The 22,899-nt window shown below is 41.4% G+C and overlaps 1 protein-coding gene across 1 annotated transcript in view; it reads left to right on the top strand.

Annotated features, from left to right (window-relative positions):
• Positions 1 to 9,235, top strand: part of efnb3a (ephrin-B3a) — a 27,785-nt gene extending 18,550 nt beyond the window's left edge. The window contains exons 3-5 of the mRNA XM_034312283.2: positions 6,363 to 6,455; positions 6,632 to 6,694; positions 7,099 to 9,235. Coding sequence (XP_034168174.2) covers positions 6,363 to 6,455; positions 6,632 to 6,694; positions 7,099 to 7,547 — 605 coding nt within the window. The 3' untranslated portion in view covers positions 7,548 to 9,235. The remainder of the gene's footprint in view (positions 1 to 6,362; positions 6,456 to 6,631; positions 6,695 to 7,098) is intronic.
• Positions 9,236 to 22,899: the final 13,664 nt, after the last annotated feature.

The raw sequence follows: 22,899 nt of genomic DNA, 5'->3' as shown, positions 1-22,899 counted from the left end.
TTCACTGATAAAAAAAGGTTCCTGAGTCACTGAAACAGTTCCACAAATGGAAACATGTTCCAAAGTACCTAAAAAAGGTACTTGTTGGGGAAATGCATCTAAAGTTCCTGCAAAAGGTTTTTGTTGTAGTAACATGCCTAAAGTTCCAAAGATCCTCAAAATGTTCCTCCAATGGAAAGACATCTACAATTCCTTAATTCCTTAAGTCCCTAAAAAAGTTTATGTGGAGGAAAGGCGTCTAACATTCCTGAGTTCCTGAAAAGGATCTTGAAATTGAAAAGCATCCAAATTTCCTCCTTTTGCAGTGAATAAAAAAGTTCCTCCAAAAAAGTTCCTCAAATGGAAACCCGCGCACACACACACACACACACACACACACACACACACACACACACACACAGGTTCTTCCATAGGGGCAAAAGTAGAGAAGCTTTTAAATAGCCCGTGCTAAGTGCTACATTACTGCAGCATGCATTCGGTGTGTTTCGTGATGAGTTTCTCATAAATGATGCACGAGTGTGAAGAGGAAGGTTCAGTCGGCTCCAAGAGTCTGAGAGCAAAACCTCTGAATACTGCATCACTTATTAAACACCGCTGTGTCAATAACCGATTCCACCAAGTGTAGGAGACTTTATGGAGGCGTGGCCTGGGCGTCTCAGCCTCGGCGGAGGAGGCGGGGCCTGTGCGTCTCAGCCTCGGCGGAGGAGGCGTGGCCTGTGCGTCTCAGCCTCGGCGGAGGAGGCGTGGCCTGTGCGTCTCAGCCTCGGCGGAGGAGGCGGGGCCTGTGCGTCTCAGCCTCGGCGGAGGAGGCGTGGCCTGTGCGTCTCAGCCTCGGCGGAGGAGGCGTGGCCTGTGCGTCTCAGCCTCGGCGGAGGAGGCGTGGCCTGTGCGTCTCAGCGGAGGAGGCGTGGCCTGAGTGTCTCAGTCTCAGCGGAGGAGGCGTGGCCTGTGTGTCTCAGCCTCAGCGGAGGAGGCGTGGCCTGTGCGTCTCAGCGGAGGAGGCGTGGCCTGTGCGTCAGTCTCAGCGGAGGAGGCGTGGCCTCCTCAAAGCTCACCAACAATCACATCCTATTAAATGGTGTCTCCTTGAAACAGCTATAAATCATGTCCTATAAAAACGGCACTAAATAAAATATTAAAAAGGCTTATGATGGTACAGACGATGGTACTGAATTGTATCGTACTATAATATCATACTGTCTTTTATACTTTTATATTTGCCAGAAAGCATCTCAGGTTAAAATAACATGAACAGTAAAGTTCAGCTGAATCAAACTGTATTAGTTTTATTTTAACTGATAAAATAAATTCCTGACTGATGTATTAAACCATCTAACAATGAACGTCTCTCTCTCTCTCTCTCTCTCTCTCTCTCTCTCTCTCCGAATGTCAGCGTGTGTTATTTCTGCTCAGTGCTTCTCCATAATGCAGCTTTATTTTGAGTCTTTCTATATAAGCTGTGACATCACTGCTTACGGCTGTGTGTGTGTGTGTGTGTGTGTGTGTGTGTGTGTGTGTGTGTGTGTGTGTGTGTGTGGGGCACACGTCCATGTTAATATATACAGATAGGGAACAAGTGTGTGTTTGTGTAAGCTGCAAACAGAGCCCATAATGAATCAATCTATCTTTCTATCTATCTATCCACTTGTCTATCCATCTATCTATTGCTTCCTTTGTCTTTCTTTCTCTCTCTATTTTTCTTTCTCTTCTTTCTCCCTTCTGAATCTCTTTTTCCTCTCTCTCCCTGTTTATTGCAGTCTCTCGAGTTGAGCTGACAGATACATGACCCAGAAAACCCTTAAGCATTTCACCCTCAGATTGTTCCCTCTCTCTTTGTCCGTCTCTTTCTCTTTGTCTCTCATTTCTCTCTCTCCCTCTCTCTCTCTACCCTTCTCTGTGTTAACATCTTTAAAAGTTTTTAAACTCCTGAACTTTCCCAGTTTCTTAATTTCTCTCTGTTTCTCTCTCTACTTCCAGCCCCTTTATCTCTCTTCAGGATTTATTATTCTCTCGCTTCTTTCTTGTAGATCATTAATGATTTATATTTGCTGCTTAAGAATGTGCGGAATGAAGCAGTAAATGCGTCTGTCTGTCTGTGTGTGTGTGTGTGTGTGTGTGTATAGGATGTGCGAGCTTGTTAAACTGCAGTTTATGGGCTGATGGACCCACAGAGTATACAGGGACACGCCGCCTGTCTGCAGCACGAGACTCCGCCCCCTTTTTCATGTTCAATTTGTGGAAACTGTATGTGTGTGTGTGTGTGTGTGTGTGTGTGTGTGTGTGTAAGCCCAAGCCACACCATGCTGCATTAGAACACTATGAAGCCTTATAATCCTGTTCTGTATATGCGAACTCTCAGGAAGTCATGATTGGCCAGCGTCACTCTGATTGACAGGGCTGAGGAAGGAAGATAGCTCCGCCCACTCACACCTAGCCCTGGGATTCAAACTCATGATCTTCTGACGAGACGACGAAGTAGTTCAGTAGTGAGAAGTTTTTGATGACGCCATCTTGCTGATCCTCTTTGGAATATTGTGTAGATTGTGTGTGTGTAGTTTGTGTGTGTGTAGTTTGTGTGTGTGTTGTAGTGTGATCCTTGTCGACTCGACGTGTCCTCATGCTGTAAACGAACAGACAGACACGATGACGATAAAAACAAAATAAAAACATTGTCGCTAAGAGCCTGATGGAGTGAGAAAAGGACACGGAGAAATTTCTCACTCCTCTCACTTTGCTTCATCTGTCTGTCTCTCTCTCTCTCTCTCTCTCTCACCATTTCATCTATATCTCTCTGTCCTACTCCATTTTATTTCTCTCATTCCATTTTGTCTCTCCATCTGTCTCTCTCATCTCCATTTTTTCCGTCTCTCCGTTTCATTTCTCATCTTGTCTCTTTGTCCGTCTCTCTCTCTCCGTCTCTCTCTCTCTCTCTCTCTCTGTCTATTCACCCGCCATCAGTCTGGATCATCATCTCAATTACTCCATCGTCCAGCTCTCTCCCTCTCTCTCTCTCTCTCATTCTGTCTGTTTGTTCGCCTCTTCGTCATGTCCTGCTCTCCCTAAAAAGGAGACCTTCCTGTGATTTCCTCTCCTCTTTTTCACTCTCTCGGCCTTGTTCCTGCCATCTCTCTCTCTCTCTCTCTCTCTCTCTCGTGAGTGAAGCTGCAGGGGTGCGAGAGGACGTGTATGAACAGCAGGAGAGAGAGAGAGAGAAGAATGGGAGAGGAGGAGAGACACAAAATGAAGTTTGGGAGGGAGAGAGAGAGAAGAGAGGGACAGATGGAGAGAGAAAGAAAGAAGAATGTGAGAGAAAAGGAAAGCGAGAAGGAGGAATGAGAATGAGCGAGACATACTGAAAGAAGAGAGTGAGAGTTATTCCTCCCTGTGTAAGATCAAGTTTAGTCAGTGTGTTTAGTCATTGATATTGCCGTGTGTGTGTGTGTGTGTGTGTGTGTGTGTACGTGATGAGATGAGCATGTATGTGTTGTTTGAAGAAGATTTTTAGCGAGCACTCTGGTGAGTGGGCTTGTGCAAGCGTGATTTAGCGTTGCTCTGGCTGCTAGCCCGCTGCAGGCGTTTGCGTTTTGGATCTTTATCCAAGTGTTTTTTTTGTGTTTGTTTTTTTTTTTAGCTGAGTTGCAGTTTTTAGCGCGTTTGCTAAGGAAGTCATCAACATGACGCATTGAGCTGCAGGCTAAGGATGGCTGGATGTTTTCCAGACAAAATCAGACGCTAGATGATTTAGTGAGATGTGTGTCAGGTGAGATACAAATCAAGGAGTTTTGCTGCTGTGCCTGAAATCACTCCATCACTCCATCATTCCCTCGTTCACTATTTATTATCCACCGATCAGCCATAACATTAAAACCACCTGCCTAATAGTGCAGGTCTCTCTTCTGCCTCCAAAACAGCTCTGAGCTCTCGAGGCATGGACTCCACAAGACCTCTGAAGGTGTGCTGTGGTGCCTGGAACCAAAACGTTAGCAGCAGATCCTTTAAGTCCTGTTAAAAAAGTTGCGAGGTGGGGTCTCCATGGATCGGACTCGTTTGTCCAGCACGTCCTACAGATGCTCGATCGGATTGAGATCTGGGGAATTTGGAGGCCAAGTCAACACCTTGAACAATTTGTCATGTTCTTTAAACTGTTCCTGAGCAATTTATGCAGTGTGGCAGGACGCATCATCCTGCAGCCATTAGGGAATACTGTTGCCATGAAGGCATGTACTTATTCTGCAGTAATGTTTAGGTAGATGGTACGTATCAAAGTAACATCCACATGAATGCCAGGACCCAAGGTTTCCAGGCAGAACATCGTCCAGAGCATCACACTGCCTCCGCCAGCTTCCCATCAGACCAGGCCACCTTCTTCCATTGCTCCATGGTCCAGTTCTGATGCTCATGTGTCCACTGTAGGAGCTTTGGGTGGTGGACAGCGTCAGCATGGGCTCTCTGACCGCTCTGCAGCTACGCAGCTCCATACGCAGCAAGCTGCACTGCACTGTGTGTTCTGATACCTTTCTATCAGAGCAGCTTGAACTTTTTCAGCAATCTGTGCTACAGTAGCTCTTCTGTGGGATCGGACCAGACGGACCTTCACTCCACACGCGCATCAGTGAGCCTTGGGAGCCCATGACCCTGTCACTAGTTCACCGGTTGTCCTTCCTTGGACCACTTTTGGTAGGTACTAACCACTGCACACCGGGAACACCACACAAGACCTGCTGTTTTGGAGATGCTCTGACCCAGTCGTCTAGCCATCACACTTTGGCTCTTGTCAAAGTCTCTCTAATCCTTACGCTTGCCCATTTTTCCTGCTTCGAACACATCAACTTCGAGAACTGACTGTTCACTCGCTGCCTAATAAATCCCTCACCTTTACAGGTGCCACTGTAATGAGATAATCAGTGTTATTCACGTCACCTGTCAGTGGTTTTAATGTTATAGCTGATTGTGATGGCATTGTGAACAGCACAGGGAAACAGTGAAGGAGGCACCAGGATCAATTCAGACCCTTTTTTTTTTTTTAAACATTTGAAAAGCAATGACCAAAGCCCTGAACTGAAGTGCAGTGACTCGTGACCCAATGAAACTTTCTGAACAAGTCACTGAGTCATGAGTCACTGCACTTCAGTACAGTGCTTCGGTCATTGCTTTTCCAATGTGTCAGTCACTCCTTCGTTGTTCAGCAGGTCAGGGTTTGAGAGCGGAATGAATCTTAGGCCTGAATGAATGATTCTCTGATTCATCAGTGTTTGATTCAGTGATTCTTTTGAACACAATAAAGAATCACTCTTCCCTCATTCAGCAGGTCGATGTTTGAGAGAGGATTGATTCTCTGTCATGACTAAAAGATTAGCTGATTCATTCAGCATTGTTTGATTCAGTGATTCTTTTGGTCATAACAGAGATTCACTACTCTCTCATTCAGCAGGTCAGAGTTTGAATCAGTGAATCATTTGGTACTGACAAGATTCACTTCTCGGTCCTTCAGCATGTCACTGTTCGAGTCTGTGAGTTTAATGAGAATCGTTCAAGCTCATTCAGTCAAAGTTGGAGATTCCCAGTGTTTCAGTGTCTTTCACTGCACAAGCACATTATAAATGATAATTAGCAACAATAATTAACTACCATATTAGCACTGCTAAAGCTGGTGTGCAACTGAACGAATCAGTGAATGAATTGGAATCAAACATTCCAGCAGCGTTTCTGACTGAGTGAGAAAAATCCCTTTGTCCAACTCACAATTCCTATTCGGAATGTCGGAATTCCGTAAAATCATGATGTGTGTCTGTGGTACAAAGTAACACAGTAAAGTAACAATCAAGAACAGCAGACTGTTTTAAAGCTTCCAAGTGCATGCGTGTCTGTGTGTCTGTGTCTGTGTGTGTGTGTGTGTGTGTGTGTGTGCGCTCGCTCATGTTGTGCCACAAGGAGTGTGTGACCTGTTTTCTCCTCTACAGGAGCTCAGCTGTCATGAAAGGCTGTATACACACACACACACACACACACACTCTCTCTCTCTCTCTCACACACACACACACACACACACACACACACACACACACACACACAGGAGTAAGAGTGAGTGTCAGAAAGCAGTGGGAAGACTCAGCACTGAGGTTGCACACTGTCTCACACACTCACACATACAGGTTTAACTCAGCAAGAGCTACACACTTATTTTCCATCTGTCTGTCTCTTCACCTGTATCTCTCTCACCTGTCTCACTCTCCCTCTAACACCTGTCTCTATTCCTCGGTCTGGTAATCTCACTTGTATCTCTCTCACCTGTCTCCCCCGCCCCCCGTTACCTTCACCTGTCTCACTCTCCACTCACCTGTCTCTCTCTCTCTCTCTCTCAGCTACCTCGGATGGGACGAAGCAGGGGTTAGACAGCATGAGAGGGGGAGCATGTGCAACACGAGGGATGAAGGTTGTGCTCAAAGTGGGACAGAGTAAGTACCATCGTCACCACTACCATCATCATGACCAAGATCTTCATCACCACCATGTTCTATTCAGTAATATTTTCTGTGTAATATAATTACTCCTTTAATAGTATAGTGTGTGTGTGTGTGTGTGTGTGTGTGTGTGTGTGTGTGTGTGTGTGTGTGTGTGTTTATTCCCACAGGTGCATATGGACTTCCCCCCAAACCAAAACTCGATTCGGGTCGCTCTAGCAGCAAAACTCCAGGTTTATCTCTCTCTGTGCTAAACTCGCCTGTCTCACTCTCCTGTCTCACTCTCCCACCTCTCTCTCTATCACCTGTCTCTGTTAACCTCACCTGTATCACTCTTTCTCACCTGTCTCTCTCACCCATCTGTTAACCTCACCTGTATCACTCCATCTCTCTCACCTGTCTATCTTTCTTGTGTTCTCTGTCACCTATGTCATTCTCCATCTTACTCCCATCTCTCTTTTTCTGTCTCCCTCCCCCCGTCTCTCTCCCTCACCTGTTTATTAACCTCACCTGTCTCTGTCTATCTCACCTGTCTCCCTTTCTCGTGTTCTTTCAACTGCCTCATTCTCCATCTTATTCCCATCTCTCTTTCTCTGTCTCCCCCTGTCTGTTTTTCTCCCTCACCTGTCTCTCTCAGATCACGACACGGACTCCCCGAACAGCGTGAACGGGGCCGAAGCGGGCGAGATGGACACAGGTGACGGCTCCGTCTCTTCCTCGATCACCGTGGTGATCTTCAGCGCAGTGGGCGGAGCTTTTGTCCTGCTGCTGGTTGCCGTGGTGATCGGGGTGGTGTGTTACCGCAGGAGGAAAGCCAAACACTCAGAAACACAGCGCCCTAGCCTATCTCTCTCCGCCCTCACGCCCAGAAGGGGCGGGGCCAACACTGCAGGAAACGCAGGAGTCATCGCGGGGGGTAACATGACCGGCGGCACAGAGCCCAGTGACATCATCATCCCGCTGCGGACTTCTGACTCCGCCTACTGCCCGCACTACGAGAAGGTCAGCGGCGATTACGGACATCCGGTCTACATCGTACAGGAAATGCCTCCTCAGAATCCGGCTAATATCTACTATAAAGTATGAGGAGGGACCTGGAACTCTCTCTCTCTCTCTCTCACACACACACACACACACACACACTTAAAGACTGAAGACTCTTCCTTTCTTCACAGAAACACGTCCTTATCGCACACGTCGTCGATCGCCCGGGACGCGTTCTGTGTGTCAAGTTTGCGCCTTTAGTTTGCTACAAGGCTAATGCTGCTAACAAGTAATGGAAGCTTATAGCCACCAGTTTAGCATGTTACACTAAACCTGTGTGTATAAATCATCCCACAGAAGCTGAATCACTTCCTTCCTCAGCAGGCAGCTTGATGTCACTCGACACCAGCACGGGCTCAGGGACGGGGCGGGGCTTAGTCAGTTAGCGCTCAATGCTAAATGTAATTACGGAGTATTTATACGGTGTCTTTCTCAGTAGCGGCGAGCGATATGACAAAAATATCATATCGCGATACTTGAAATTTTCACGATACACGATATGTATCAATATTTAGGTTTGGTAACAAAAACAGCAAAACATCAGCGTTTCATCTTTTAAATTTAAAAAAAAAAAAAAAAAAAAAAAAAAAGTACAATATCTACAAAAATAAAGTAGAATTTAAAAAAAAAATTCTAATCCTTTTAACAAATTCTTTAAAAACTATTTTAAAAATAGATTTTACAAATCATACTGCACAAAAATGCACAATTTTTAAGGATTAGTACAAAACCAGATCAGCTGCTCCCAATCAGAGTTTGTCATTGCTTTTGAAAAAGTTATCACGATGCGTACGATATCTCCGAAATGTGTATCGTGATAAATTATATCACGATATCGATATTACATCATCGTATCGCCCAGCCCTATTTCTCCGTATCGTCTTAGCGGTTTTTCAACACGTCTGAGAAAATCGTTGACGTTCCTGATCATCCTGCGTATTTCCTACATCCTACGTGTTCATATAAAAGATTTCTGCGCTACGTTAGCTAGCTAAGCACCATTAGCTTCCCATTGTGATATTTCAGTATTATTAAATGTTATATTTTTATTACATGTGCAATATCTATATCTAATAATAAAGTATATGAATATAAAATATCACCTGCTGTGGTTTCAACAGATCTTTCAGTTATTACTAAAGAAAAGTAAAATCACGCCGTCAGTTTTTCATCATATATCTATCATTTGATATATTTATATTCTTATTTATGTATAAAGCCGTAATAATCACGTAGTAATGAGTAATTACCGTCATTCTGCCGTGACACAACCACGTAAATATTCTATATAACCATTAAAGTACGTATAACGCTCCCGAGTCGATTCGGCTAAAGCGGAGGCTATAAGCTTCATTTACTTGTTAGCAACATTAGTGTTGTAGCTAAAGATGCGAACCTGGCACAGAAAAAGCGTCTCGGTGCAGAATATACATTTTGGGATAAAAGTGACATTGTGGACATTTTACTTTTGGACTGCTCTGAATGCTGTGTGTGTGTGTGTGTGTGTGTGTGTTAAACTGCAGATCTTTATACACACCTGCAGTAGAGACTGGCACTGAAGCCTTGTGTTACTTCCCTTTTCTCACCTGTTGTAGTAAATGTTTGGATTGTGTGTGTGTGTGTGTGTGTGTGTGTGTGTGTGTGTGTGTGTGTGTTAAAGATGTCCTAAAACCCCACAAACACATTGTAAGATTGAACAGTGTTGAAATATTGAAGCGATTGATTTTAGATCTGCGTTTGTGTGTTTGGTATTTATTCTGTTCTTTTCGCTCACAATTCCCTCGGCGTGTTTATTTCCGTCACCGTGAAACCGAAAGCGCCAGCGTTTCCCTCCTCCTGCGTTTTTGTCCCGATTTTTCCTGCTGTCTTTCTCTCTACATGCCTCTGAACCTGGATTCACACGCCGAGCATTTTTCTGTTAGTAGGTTACTGACGATTGCATGTCGTTTCTCGACGACTCTACGCAAATTAGAACAAAAATAATTTAGTGAGAATATTAAAGAAGTCGGTGATGTTTAAGACACCATAAATTTCTCCTTATATTCGTGCAGCTTTAATGAAATTTCTGCTCAGAGGAAAAACTATGGTGTCTCTGGTGACCCCCAAAAATATAAACACAAGAAACAGCACATGATGCGGACCACAAACATCCAACCAATCAGGACAAAGCGCCGTCCCTATTAGGGCAGCACAATGTATCCAAATTATCGAAATATCTCACATGTAAATATTGCGATATGCGCATCACAAGGGCTTGCGATAATTGAATAATTTGAATACTTCAAAAAGTTACGAAAAGTCCAAGTTTTAGGGTGACGCAGATAGCAGAGAATGCTTTCTTTTCCTCAAAATAACAAGAAGAGTATACGTTGGCAACGTCATTTTCAGTTTTTAAATATATAAATATATTTCAAATTGATTTTACACACTTATAGCATTATCGTACTGCATATCGCATTATTTAACAAGTTATCGCATTTTTCTTCAGTATCATGCAGCCCTAGTCCCCACTCAGGTTACAGTTCAGAAAGCTCCGCCTCTTGCACTAATGTTTCCTTCAAGTCCTGTCAGAAATATTGTAATTATGACCTGAACGCACACGAACACCACAACAGTGTCATAATTACCACTCAGGAGCTCAGGTTTTTTCCTACGAGCCCCGATTTTCCAAGCAAAATAAACTTCTCGTCATCGATGACGTACAAACACACACAGTCCATTCCACACCCCCAAGTCCGAGTTTTAGTGAAACGGAGCAACAGCCGGAGTTCCAGCTAGTTTCCGTACCCCGTGTAAATCACACATCTCTATGAGCCAATCAGAGAGGACGTGGGCGGGCAGAGGCTTCGGTTTCGGAGGGCGAATATTCCGAACTATTGCGCTCCGCCCCATCCGGAGTGACACATCGATTTGATCGGATAGGAGCATAAATTCTACTTTAAAATAAAGGAAGAGGAAAAAGAGGAGGACGGCACTAAGTGGTGGTGGTTGTTTAAAACCAACTGTTTTTTTGGGCTACGTTAAAAGATTCTCTCGACCAGCCTTAAAATAAAATTAAATTAAAAAAAAAAAGAAAAATTTGAATATAATAAGAATATGGTTGCTGTTTAGCCTATGCTGATTTATCAATTGATTTCTAATTCTATAATAAAATTAATGTCCGAGTTAAATAATGGCGATGAAGGTTGGTAAGCGAAACTCAGGAGTGGGAGGAGTTTGACGCATAGTGATGACATCAGAAGACAGTGATTGGTTAATTGGTGGAAATGTTAAAGGACACATTCAGCACGTCTCCTTCATCATGACTATGATATCCGATACCAATAAAGGATGGATTATGTTTCATTGTCGCTCACTCCTATTGGCTTCTCACTCTCATTTGCATAAAATTTAAATTTGCCCCTCCCACATTCTGACGCATTCAAAGGTCAGTGTTGTGACAGCCGTCATGTCTTTTCATCTCAGTGTTGTTTTCCTTCTTTATTTTCTTCTCACTTTGTCTCTTTTCTTTCAATCTTTTTCTCTTTTTTATTCTTTTTCCTTTTTGTTTCTTCTATTCTCTTTTCATCCACAGACTGTCGGGATTTGAGCTGTGACCGACATCATCAGAATATTAATTGTGTGATCACTCTGCTTCTGACCGTCTCACCTTCACACACACACACACAAACACACGCCATCACACGCCGTCTGTCTTAGCCCTTAGCTTGTCTCCATGAACTCTGAATATGAAATCAAAACACTGTTCTGACAGAAACTCAAATGACCCACGATAAAGTGAGGCCATGGTCCTCTGTGTGTGTGTGTGTGTGTGTGTGTGTGTGTGTGTGTGTGTGTGTGTGTGTGTGTGTGTGTGTGAGAGAGAGAGTATGTGAAGGAATTTTGTAAGTGTTGTGTGATGGACATGCTTTCAGGCTACAGTCTAATAATAACCAGCTCAAAGGAGGACTGACAATCTGACTGACCGACACACACACACACACACACACACACACACACACACACACACACACACACGTTTATATACAGTCATAGGGAAAAGAAAATACACCCTTCTTCAATCCTATGTTTCTGTCATGGCCTAAATAACAACTGCGTAACTTCTATAAAACAAATAACCTCAGGTGACCCCCCCAAAAAAAAAAAAAAAAAAAAAAAAAAAAAAACCCCAACAGATTTCAGTATTTCGTAATTTTTCCCCCCCAAAAGTAAACCAACAATCAGAAACCCTTCCTACTTTCATAATCATTAAGAGAGTGATTAGCAGCTACGTGTTGCTAATGAAATCCACACGATTAGTTAATCATCAGGAAGAATGAATACCTCTATAAAAGCAGAACTTTTGGCAGTTTTATGTTCTGGAGCATCCAGGAGTCTGTTTACATCATGCCAAGAAGAAAGGACATCAGCCGTGACCTCAGATAAGAAATTGTTGCTACTTATCAGTCTGGGAAGGGTTATAAGGCCATCTCCAAACAATTTGAAATTCACCGATCTACAATGAGAAGGATTGTTTAACAAATGTTAAGCCTTTAAGAGAGTTGCCAATCTTCCCAGGAGTGAGCATCCCAGCAAATTCAGTCCAAGGTCAGACAATTTAGTGCCAAACCCAAAAGCTACATCATGTGACCTACAGACCTCTGTAAGCACATTAAATGTTTATGTTCACGACAGCATAATCTGAACAAGTACAGCTTTCGTGGAAGAATGGCTAGGAAAAAGCTCCTTCTCTCTTAAAAGAATATGGAGCACAACTTAAGTTTGCAAAATAGCATCTGAACAAACCATAAAAGTTCTGGAACAATATCTTTGGGACTGACGAGACCAAGGTGGAGATGTTTGGTGAAAACCAAACGCAGCGTATCGCCACAAACGCCTCATACCTCACCGACTGTCAACGCTGGTGATGGAGGGGTGATGTTCTGGGCTTGTTTTGCAGTGCATAAATAAATGCCCTCAAACATCAATGAATTGAAGCAACGTTGTAAATAAGAGTGGGCCAGAATTTCTCCAGACTGAAACTCCTACAGAAAATGGTTACTTCAAGTTATTGTTGCTGAAGGCAGTTCTCCACGTAACTGAATTTATTGGGTGTACTTATTTTCCCCCCACCTGGTTTCCGAATGTTAGTTTACATTTTGGAAAAAAAAAAAAATGACTTCATATTGAAATCTGTGTGTTTTTTGTTGTCACCTGAGGCTATGTTTGTTTGTATAAAGGTTGATGAGGACCACACAATTGTTATTTGGTCCCTGATAAATAAAATCATAGAACTGAAGAAGGGTGTACTTTCTTTTTCCTGCCCATGACTGTATAGAAGCCTCTAAAGCAAAATAATCATATTTACTATTAAGTCAAGTTTCCTGAGTTTAAATCCTGGCCAACTCTATTCAGATATGAAAGACCTGAAAATGGCTGCCTGGGGCAAAACATTCACACACATAATCTGGCCCTTGGAGATAGGACCACTGTTTAATGGACCTGTGTGTGTGTGTGTGTGTGTGTGTGTGTGTGTGTGTGTGCAGATTACCCTGAGTACAAGAACTTCTTTACTAAGACTGACAGAACAGACACAGGGGCCACGCCTCCTTTTACTAAGACTGACAGAACAGACACAAAGGGCCACACCTCCTTTTACTAAGGCTGACAGAACAGACACAGAGGCCACAAGTTTGCTTTGTTGCTACATTTAGCCTCGTAGCTCGAGTGCAAAAAGAAGAAGAAACAAACTTTTCACTCCTCACACGTCCTGGCTAACAGACTACCATTTGAGAAATGAGAGAATTGTGTGAATTTGATTATCCTCCAAACCATTCCCTGCTTGGACGAGCGGTAACTTTTCCCCAGAGCGTCCGGTCTGCCAGAGTTTCTCTAAGCACGCAGGGTAAAATCATCCTGGGAGTCTCAGAGGCTCATAAAAACCTGCAGGCGTCTTTTCGCTCAGTGCTCCAGCCTCCAAAATTAGAAAAAAATGAGTTTCGGGGAGAAGGTGGAAACCACCGAGATCATAAACACTCATCTTACATTCGGCGAGAAGCGTCTGGATGATTCCCAACGCTGCTGGGAGAACGTTCAGTGGATTTACGAGGCAAAAGGGGGAACCTTTTGGACGACGCGGGTCCCATTATGTGCAAAACCATAAAGCAAACTCTGTGTTTCACAGAACAACTTTCCACCATGGAAGGAGCAATAAATTCTGATGCGTATCTGAAATTTCCGTAAGACTTTCGCTGAAGCCCTTAGTAAGTCATTCTGACTGCGGTTATTACAGCGTTTCATTTACTCAAAATGATCCGTGAACATTTCTGTAAACTGTAATAAACCTAAACAAACACTTCAGGATATACTCTTATAGAAAATAATTAACAACGGAGTGGTGTCCATTTGCCAAGGATTAATTTCTTTAATTAAAAAACAATGCATACTTTTTTTTAATTTATAGTTACATTTATAAACAAGTTAGTTCCTGTTGTCACTCGCGTTATAGCAGCTATAGACAGTCGTTCCCTCACCAGCCTCTCTCTGGTCCCTGTCTTGACATTAACAAGACAAAAGTGCAGCTTGTCGTGTTACCAGGAAACCACAAAGAAGCATAAACTCTTCTGTCCTGAATACATCATAAATCTTAAAGTTACAGCTTTACCTCTGACTGTTACAAAGCGCTGACACTGGAGACTCCTTCCATAAATGTTACATAAACATCTTACTGAAACCTTCACCATATCAACGATTTTTTTTTTAATCTGTCCGACGTACGAGTCCCTGTGAATGAGCTGTTACTATAGAAACGATAACGTATTAGAAATGACTTGCTGTTCTGACCAATCAGAATCCAGAAGCGCTCTTTCATGACGCTGAACTGGACGTTTTTAAAAAATCCACTGTCCAAATCATGAATCACATTCAATTCTATATGCTTGATTATTCGTTAACAACTAAAGAAAATGACCAAAGAATAATCAATGAGTCACTTTATGATAAACAAAGACACAATTATACGTTTAAAAATCATCAAAGAATTATTAATAGTATTTAACTAGAGCTTTATAAAGCGTTACTGGAATTTCTAAAGCCTTCCTTATTTGTTCCCCAATAAGGAATTAAAGGAAGGAATTGAAAATTAAAAAATAAATAAATAAAAATGGCTCTTCATTTCAGTCCATGATGCTATAGCAACTGGATTTTTCCGTCAGACATTTATACCTATAAAAGGTTTCACCGTGACATTTAAAATTTTGCGAAAAAAGGAAAACACATCAGCAGTCTTTGTTAATAGTTCAGGAAGATGTTCACAGAACAGTATGGGATATAGAGTAGGATATAGAACTCTGTCATCTGCATGCATTAGTAGTGTGTGTGTGTGTGTGTGTGTGTGTGTGTGTGTGTTGGCTTGACACAGTTTAGCGAGTCACGTACAGTCGGGTAAATTTGGCTAATTCTGCTGAGGCGCTTCAGAGAGATTCCAGCTGAGTGAACCAGGTTAGCATAGAATGTAGGGCACACTCCCAAAGCCACACACACACACACACACACACACACACACACACACACACACACACACACACACACACACACACACAGCCACCCACCCACACTTTTCCTAACCATTAATGGCATCGACCATTAGTACTCGGTCAAAAACTAGAGCCACAAACAGAACACACACACACTCTAAACGCACACACAGACACCAGTGCACACCTCCACATTAGACCCTCTGGTGTGTGTGTGTGTGTGTATATTCACTCTGTGTTCTGCTGATTGTCTGTTGTGTAAATGTTTATTTCATCTCTGTGCCGTTGCTCCATTGCGTTCCTCCTGCTAATGTGGAAAAAAGCCACATTGCAATAAACACACCACCATCAAAACACACACACACACACACACACACACACACACACACACAGAGCTAATGAGTCCCATCATCCTACACTAATATAAGCCCATATGTAAGAGTACTTCTTGCCTGAAAGCAGCAGCAGGACGAGTGCCGCCAGGTTTCGCAGTAAAGCTGTGAGGATAATGTTGCTAGATCAGGGCTTCCCCAAATGGCCATTATGAATGTTCTGAGACTCCAAGCCTTGACCACACAACCATTCCAGACTTACAGATTAGGACCACTGTAACATTTGAACATTTTATGTTTCACTAACATACGGGTAACGTAAGTAACTAAACACCAAAGGAATACTGATCTTACACTTATTGTCTTACACAACTTGCATGTCTCGACACAGCTTTTTAAAAAGGCCGCACCTCTTTCCACTGCCACCTCCAGCTTCGTACGATATATAAGGAATAAAACACAACGGGTGTGTTTGAAACACAAGGGGTGGTGTGATACGGCCCGAAGCGAACCAGAGGAGCACACAACTGTGTGTGTGAGAGACATTATTCACACACTCGCCTGCGTATCTACACCTGGAGGTTTACAAGCCACATCCACTATACTTAGGATGTCCGAGCCAAAACATCCCTGTCCGTCTGGTTTCCAAGTCAAACTGTAAAATGTTTAGCGATTTCAAGCGCAGTGACGTTAAACAGACCGACTACCTCTGTTTCTCTTTAAAACTTTTCACTGCTGGCTTGATTGTGCTTTCAGCTCCGTCACAAGCGGTGTCTCAAATCAAAAATTCTGACCTTAAATTCAAAAGTATTTACTAAGCTAGAAAATCCGGAGGGCTCTTACGCAAAACAGAGCTTTCAACAGGTTTGAAGGCAACATGAGAGGTTTTTAAAATCCAAACATTAACGTTAGTACACAGCAACGGTCTAGAATAGTACACAAGCGTGCGATCTGAGACACATTAGCGTATTTTGTGGAGGTCGATGGACAGGGAAATTCGTCCACTTTATCGGCGAATTCCTACGATACTGCAGCACGTACGCTCTTCATTTAAACGTACCTCGACTCCAAGGAACATTGTAAATGGATTTTGTATTTTGAATAGTTAGAGCAATGTGTCTAATATTAAATTGTAAAATGATTGAATAAAACAAAAGAGGAGATTCTGAGGTTCTCTCAATCTCAACCCATTTGTAAATCAAGTGACCCAGTGTGGGGTCGCGACCTCTAGTTTGGGATCTCCTGTGCTAGAAAGTAAAGAAACTGTAAAGCAACCAGTTTAGCATCATGCAAAGTGTTCCTCTAAAGTCATGTATCATGTATACAAACATCATGTATATAGAGCCGGTGACTTCAGTCCAAAAGGTAAGTCGATATTTACACAGGGAAAGTTCCTTGCATTCAGAATCAGGTTACACAGGCACAAGTTGATTTTCTTGGCATCTTGAAATAAAATCTAGATAATAAACCTTAAAATGTTTAACATGCAAGTGTCTGGTATCTTTTTTTTCCCCCCAAAACAACCTAAAAGAATGATCAGGTCATATTAGTTATCGCTTACACACTGAACCCAAACACACAAAAAACAAAAATCCAACTTAGAAAATTGTTTCTTTCTGATTTGTTTGTTATATGCAAAAATATATGGGCTAAAATTTTACAATAAATGCAACAACCACCCTGTTTGACAATCAAAACAAACATGAGATCATTTTTATCGAGAGATTCTCAGGATTTCTTCATTCCTCCAGTTGGTTAAAAGTGGGCGGGGCTAATCTGAATGAGTGATCTGAATGCTTTTGCTAACTTTTTCAACCTTTTTCCGTAGTCCAGGTTTAATGCAGAAGTTTGCGTGGTCAGTTTTACATTACTTAACACTAGACCTGTCCACACGTTACCAAGGTGATGCTGATATCAAGCATAATTCAGACACGCCCACAAAGTTCTGATCAGGTAAAAAGATTGAAAAGAAAAGAATGTAGACTGTGTAGGCAGAACATACACTTAAACACACTCAGAACGCAAGGCTTTTATTTCTGACCCTTACAACACCCAGGACTGCTGTCAGGAGGAGTGTGTGTGGGAGTGTGTGCGTGTGTGTGTGTGTGTGTCTTCATCTTCTCAGGATGAGTTATACTTCCACATCCCTTAGCGCTATATTCATGTTACATTCGTCCAAAAGCAAAACATACCAGTGTTTTACCTCAATAAATCTAATAATCGCTACATATTCCCTAATGTTCTCTCTCTCCAAACACACACACACACACACACACACACACACACACACACACACACTTTACTGGTCCTGTGAACAAATTGTAATTCTGTACTATTTTCTTCGTTAAAACAGATTGTTTTATGGGTGAAATGATAGACACGACCTCCTCTCATGTAATAAATATTTTTACATGAGATATATTTTATATATCACACACACACACACACACACACACACACACACACACAGTCAAATGGCTTGACAGCTACAATAAAGAGCAAAAAAGTGAAGGTGGTCACCACATGTCTATCATAAATAACCTATATATTTGGCCATACATCATATTTATATTTTACACACACACACAGCAGACGAGACATGAGTCGTCACACACACTCCTCTGCTGTAGCGGGGTGTTATCGCAGTGTGGATTAATAACACACACCACCGAGATGATCATCTGTAGTGCATCACATCTGTAATTTATTTATTTTAACTCTGTAAGCCAAACAAGGAGGTGACGCTTTAAAGCTTCTCCTCATCTGAATGCATCCAAAACGTCGATATACACAGTGCAAAAGTTTACACCCCCTTGGTTTTAAAATGAAAAACATGCCTCCATTTTACACTCTACAACTAAACAACTGCCGAACAGGCCATGTCTACAAGCGACAGCAGAGATAAACTACAAGCGATTAGTCTAAATGGAGGGTCATTGATCTGAATTAGTCTCTCATTGAGGTGTCTAAAATACATGTTCACTTCGTTACATCTCCTTTTTAAGGAATTTAACATCCAAAGAGAAAGAGACTCACGAGCAGCCGAGTTAAAAATCAGCTCTCACACGCCCTAAGCCAGAAAATATTGACCTTTCACAAAGCCGGAGATAAAAAGATATCAAAGAATTGAAAGAACGCCAGATACAAAGGCAAGACCAAAGAGTGGGAGAAAAAAAAAAAAAAAAAAAAAAAAGAGAGAGAGAGCAAGAGAGAGAAAAAGAGATTCACAAGAATCCTAATCAAACAGCAGGAGATGTGAAAAAGGCTTGCAGCAATAAAAGTGGAATAAAATGATAAAACAGTATTTTGATTGCTTCACTATTAAAGTCCTAACACTCCAATCATGTATATGTTATGATAATATACTGCAGTGATGTACACGTGTGTAGTAACAGGATGCATGGCGACCCGTAAGTGTAAAATATTAACAAACCAAAACGACAACCACAGCAGCAAATTCAGGAAAAACAGCAGCAAATTCAGGAAAAACAGCAGCAAATTCAGGAAAAACAGCAGCAAATTCAGGAAACAAACCCATAGCAGCAAATTCAGGAAAAACACAAACAAACAGCAAATTCAGGAAACAGACCCACAGCAGCAAATTCAGAAAACAAACAAACAAACAGCAAATTCAAAAGACAAACCCACAGCATCAAATTCAGGAAACAAACCCACAGCATCAAATTCAGGAAACAAACCCACAGCATCAAATTCAGGAAACAGACCCACAGCAGCAAATTCAGAAGAAAAAACAAACAAACAAACAGCAGCAAATTCAGAAAACAAACAAACAGCACATTCGGGAAACAGACCCATAGCAGCAAATTCTGAAAATAAGATGATTTTAAGATGAAATTAAGAAAAATGATGACAGCAAATTTATAAATATACAAGAGCAAATTCAGAAAACAGGAGTGCTAATATATCGTAGTAAAATATAATATAATAACATATTTTAGTATACTAATGATAGACTAATAATTAGAGTTTTTGTTGTTGTTTTTTTTTTTAAACTAAAAAGGGTTAAAAGGAATTTTCTAAATGTTTGGACCTCTCAGTTAATTATCTGAATGAAGGTAATCAGAATAAAGCATGTTGATGTAAACACCTCAGTGGGAGGAGAAGCAGGACAGCTTACAGCCAGACTGAGCCACAGGACAAAAATATCACATCAATACTTCACCATGCACCATATTTACTTTTACAGAGGAATTAAAAAGGAACCTGTGGAACACTGAGTTTATTGAATGCCTGGTAAAAAGGAATTAATACCGCTGATATGTCAGTAAAGTGCATTGAGCTTATTTTATCACGATATTGATATTATATCATCATATCGCACAGCCTTAGTTTACACTTAAAACAGCAACACAGCTTCACAGTTTCACAGCAAAGCAGAAAACAAACAAACAAACTCACAAACAAACACACACCATGTCTTTTAAACACTCTTTAACACTGTTTTGTTCAGGTTTCTAAACAGCAGCTCTGCAGGAAAAGTGGCGCGGCGGCCATTTTGTGAAAATCACTCAAGTTACTCACTCCTCTGATGAACATTCACACTTCCTCTCAGCAAAGCCGTCCATCATGTTCCGTTTCCATCTTTCCTGAGACCCTCCTAAAATTAGTTCAGTTTTAAAAAAAGATTGTGTTGTTGTTGTCGTTGTTGTTGTCGTTGTGCTACTCTGTTAGAAACAATTAACTTCAATTAAGCGCTGTAATTAACAAATCAGCCGCGGCGAGGTCACGTGACCCAATTAGCCGCATCCTATTGGATATAGAATCCGCGTTTCCCAGGTGCCCTTCATCCCCCTACTGCCTACGTCACAAAACCATGGAAACGATCAAATCCAGCAAAGGGCGACGTCATGCGTTAGGTTTAATGTGAAGAAAAGTCACTCGGAGCCGTGAAGTAAATTTAGTTTAGTTTAATATTCTACTTTAAAAAAATGAGGTAGAGTGATTTAATGGAGTAATTTAACTGTAAAGTCTCACTTTTTTTAAACAAATCCTGTTTAAGTTCATGACGTTATTCTGAATGTCACATTTTTATTAACTTTATGTAACTGTGCATATTTAATTTTATTTATAGATTGTATTTCTGGCATCCTTGTTATTTTCCCCTGCTACTGTAACATCTAATAACAGAATACTATTCATGATTATCACAATAATTAAAAATGATTGAATAAAGTAATGATAAACAGATATTTGCACATTAACACAGTGTTCTCAACAATCATGACTAAACAAAATGGTGGCATTTTCCACAGTTAAAGTCACTGAAGGCTGCTGCACAAGGTTTTAACTTGTTTTCATTGTTTTTAATCCTAATAAATTGTGCGATTTAATTTTTTTACCTTGTGGCATTAAACCTTCGCTTTCAAACCAATCCAATCAAACTAGATATATGATTTAGGTAAAATATGATTTAGATTATGGGCCATGTTACAAAAAGTAAATTAGTTTAGTGACCAACAACAACAACAACAACAACTCCTCTTAAATCTGGTCATTTATTAGCATTTCTCTAAAAGGCATTCTGAATGCACGACCAGATGGGCCTCTAGGTGGAAAAAAAACAATATAGTTTACAAAATTACTCATAAATAATGTAAATGTAAAAGTTGTGATTGCATAAATATTCTTCCTGTGTAAGCCCTAAATTAGCTCTCTTGAAAATCTGACATGGACATCATTTTTTAAATGGAAGAATTACACATTACTCATTAGCACATTTTGTTAGTAGCTGAGTTTATTGCTCTAGTTTGCCCCCTAGTGGAATGACAGGGAATAGCTCATTTTCTTCTCCTTCTTTCAATTCAATCACAGTTCACATGACGATTTTCATTTAAAACACAGATTCTAACAATTTATTTGGTGGACTTACAACTTTTATCAGGGGTCGTGTGTCGTATATTTGACACCGAGATTTAGATAACTGTTGCTTATCCTAGCCATCAGTGTACACATTTGTACTTGTAACTTGTAGTTGTTTCTCAGAACGGATAATTCTATTAAATTTGGGTTAGTGGTTGATTCTAAATATAATTGTAGTTGCTCTGAATCTCTTCTTAATAATCTAACACCACATCTGAGGAAAATGTTGATGTTCCCTATAATTTTGATCTCATTTCCACTATTTGGAAAAAAAAATACTGAACAGCTAACAAGCTAGTTAGCCAAGACATACATTTCCAGTCAAATAACAGCGGAATCTGTGCTTCCCAGTTGCCTAGCAACAGTGATGTCGTGAACGTAACTGTTTGAACGATCTGGTGTCAGTGCTTTGTTTGTGTTTTATAGTTTTATTCGGCCTCACGATATCTACAGCGTTTCTAAGTGTAACGTTTGAGTGGATGAGCTAATGAGCTAAACGCGGTGACGCTCCCTTATCGGGACAGTTTGACCTTTTAAAAACAGAGCAGAGCCACAAATCACTGACTGTGGAGTGTGTTCATTAAATTAAACACACAGCGGAGTGGTTAAACAGTAACCTGTGCAGGAGAGATGCTTCGAGACGAACACCGCGGAGACGGTGAGGGTTGTTGCTAAGTAGTGAACACTACAGGAGGGTAAAACCGAGAGCACATCAGAGTGATCGCTCAGCTGTACGACTCTGAGCTAATCAACGAAAAGCAGAAACCCAGAACAAAAGCTAACAGCTCGGAACGATTCTGATTCATTATTACAGTCATTATACACACTTACGGCAATTTCATTCAAATCCGTTTGTAATGTTTTTTAAATATGAACATTGAATAATCATGAGCGTCGCTCGAGGGATCAAATCACTCACAGTGACGCTCGAGTATTCAGTGAAAAAGGGCCTGCGGCGAGGAAAATGTACTTTCTGTCTGGTCTTTTGTTCCATTGGACAGATTCATGTCCATGTCTTTACACAGATACGGAGCAGACACGATGTGTGTGTAATGTGTGTGTGTGTGTGTGTGTGTAATGTGTGTGTAATGTGTGTGTACACAGCAATAACCCAGAGTGTCTCTCACCTTTGAACGCAGCAAGTCAAACAGTGTGAAAGGATATTAAAGAGTAACAAACGACACTCCTCTCTTTCATTATGAGTCATTATTTAACTCGGGACTAAAAGGCCTGAGCGTTCTCATGGCCCGAGAGGCGTGAGAAAGGCCCAGAGTAACGATTCGGCTCGCTTCATTGTGTATTAGATGAACGTCGGGAGCCGATGGAGACGAAACGGATTCGAGTGTCTCTACATCAGAGATATGACATCACCACTAGCCCTTCTTTTTTAACAATTAACATAAATACGTAAGCAACATTAGATTAGATTAGAAGCTCTATGCTAACATTGACTAACTATTTAGCTTAGCGAAGGTTAATGTTATGGAATTGGGGAAGTTTCTGATTTTCCGAGTAGAGTTCGGAAGTTTAAGTTGCAGTTATGTGATATCAACATGGCGGGAACAAAACAGCAATAAATATGAAGACTTTAGGTTCAGTGTCTAGCTAGTTAATATTAGTTAAACTACGGTGGTGATGTCATAAGATTAACTGAAGCTCCACCCATCA

This window comes from Pangasianodon hypophthalmus, chromosome 17 (assembly GCF_027358585.1).
Source record: "Pangasianodon hypophthalmus isolate fPanHyp1 chromosome 17, fPanHyp1.pri, whole genome shotgun sequence".
NCBI lineage: Eukaryota > Metazoa > Chordata > Actinopteri > Siluriformes > Pangasiidae > Pangasianodon > Pangasianodon hypophthalmus.
Note: the sequence above shows the minus strand (reverse complement) of the source record. Positions and strands in the feature narration are given on the sequence as shown.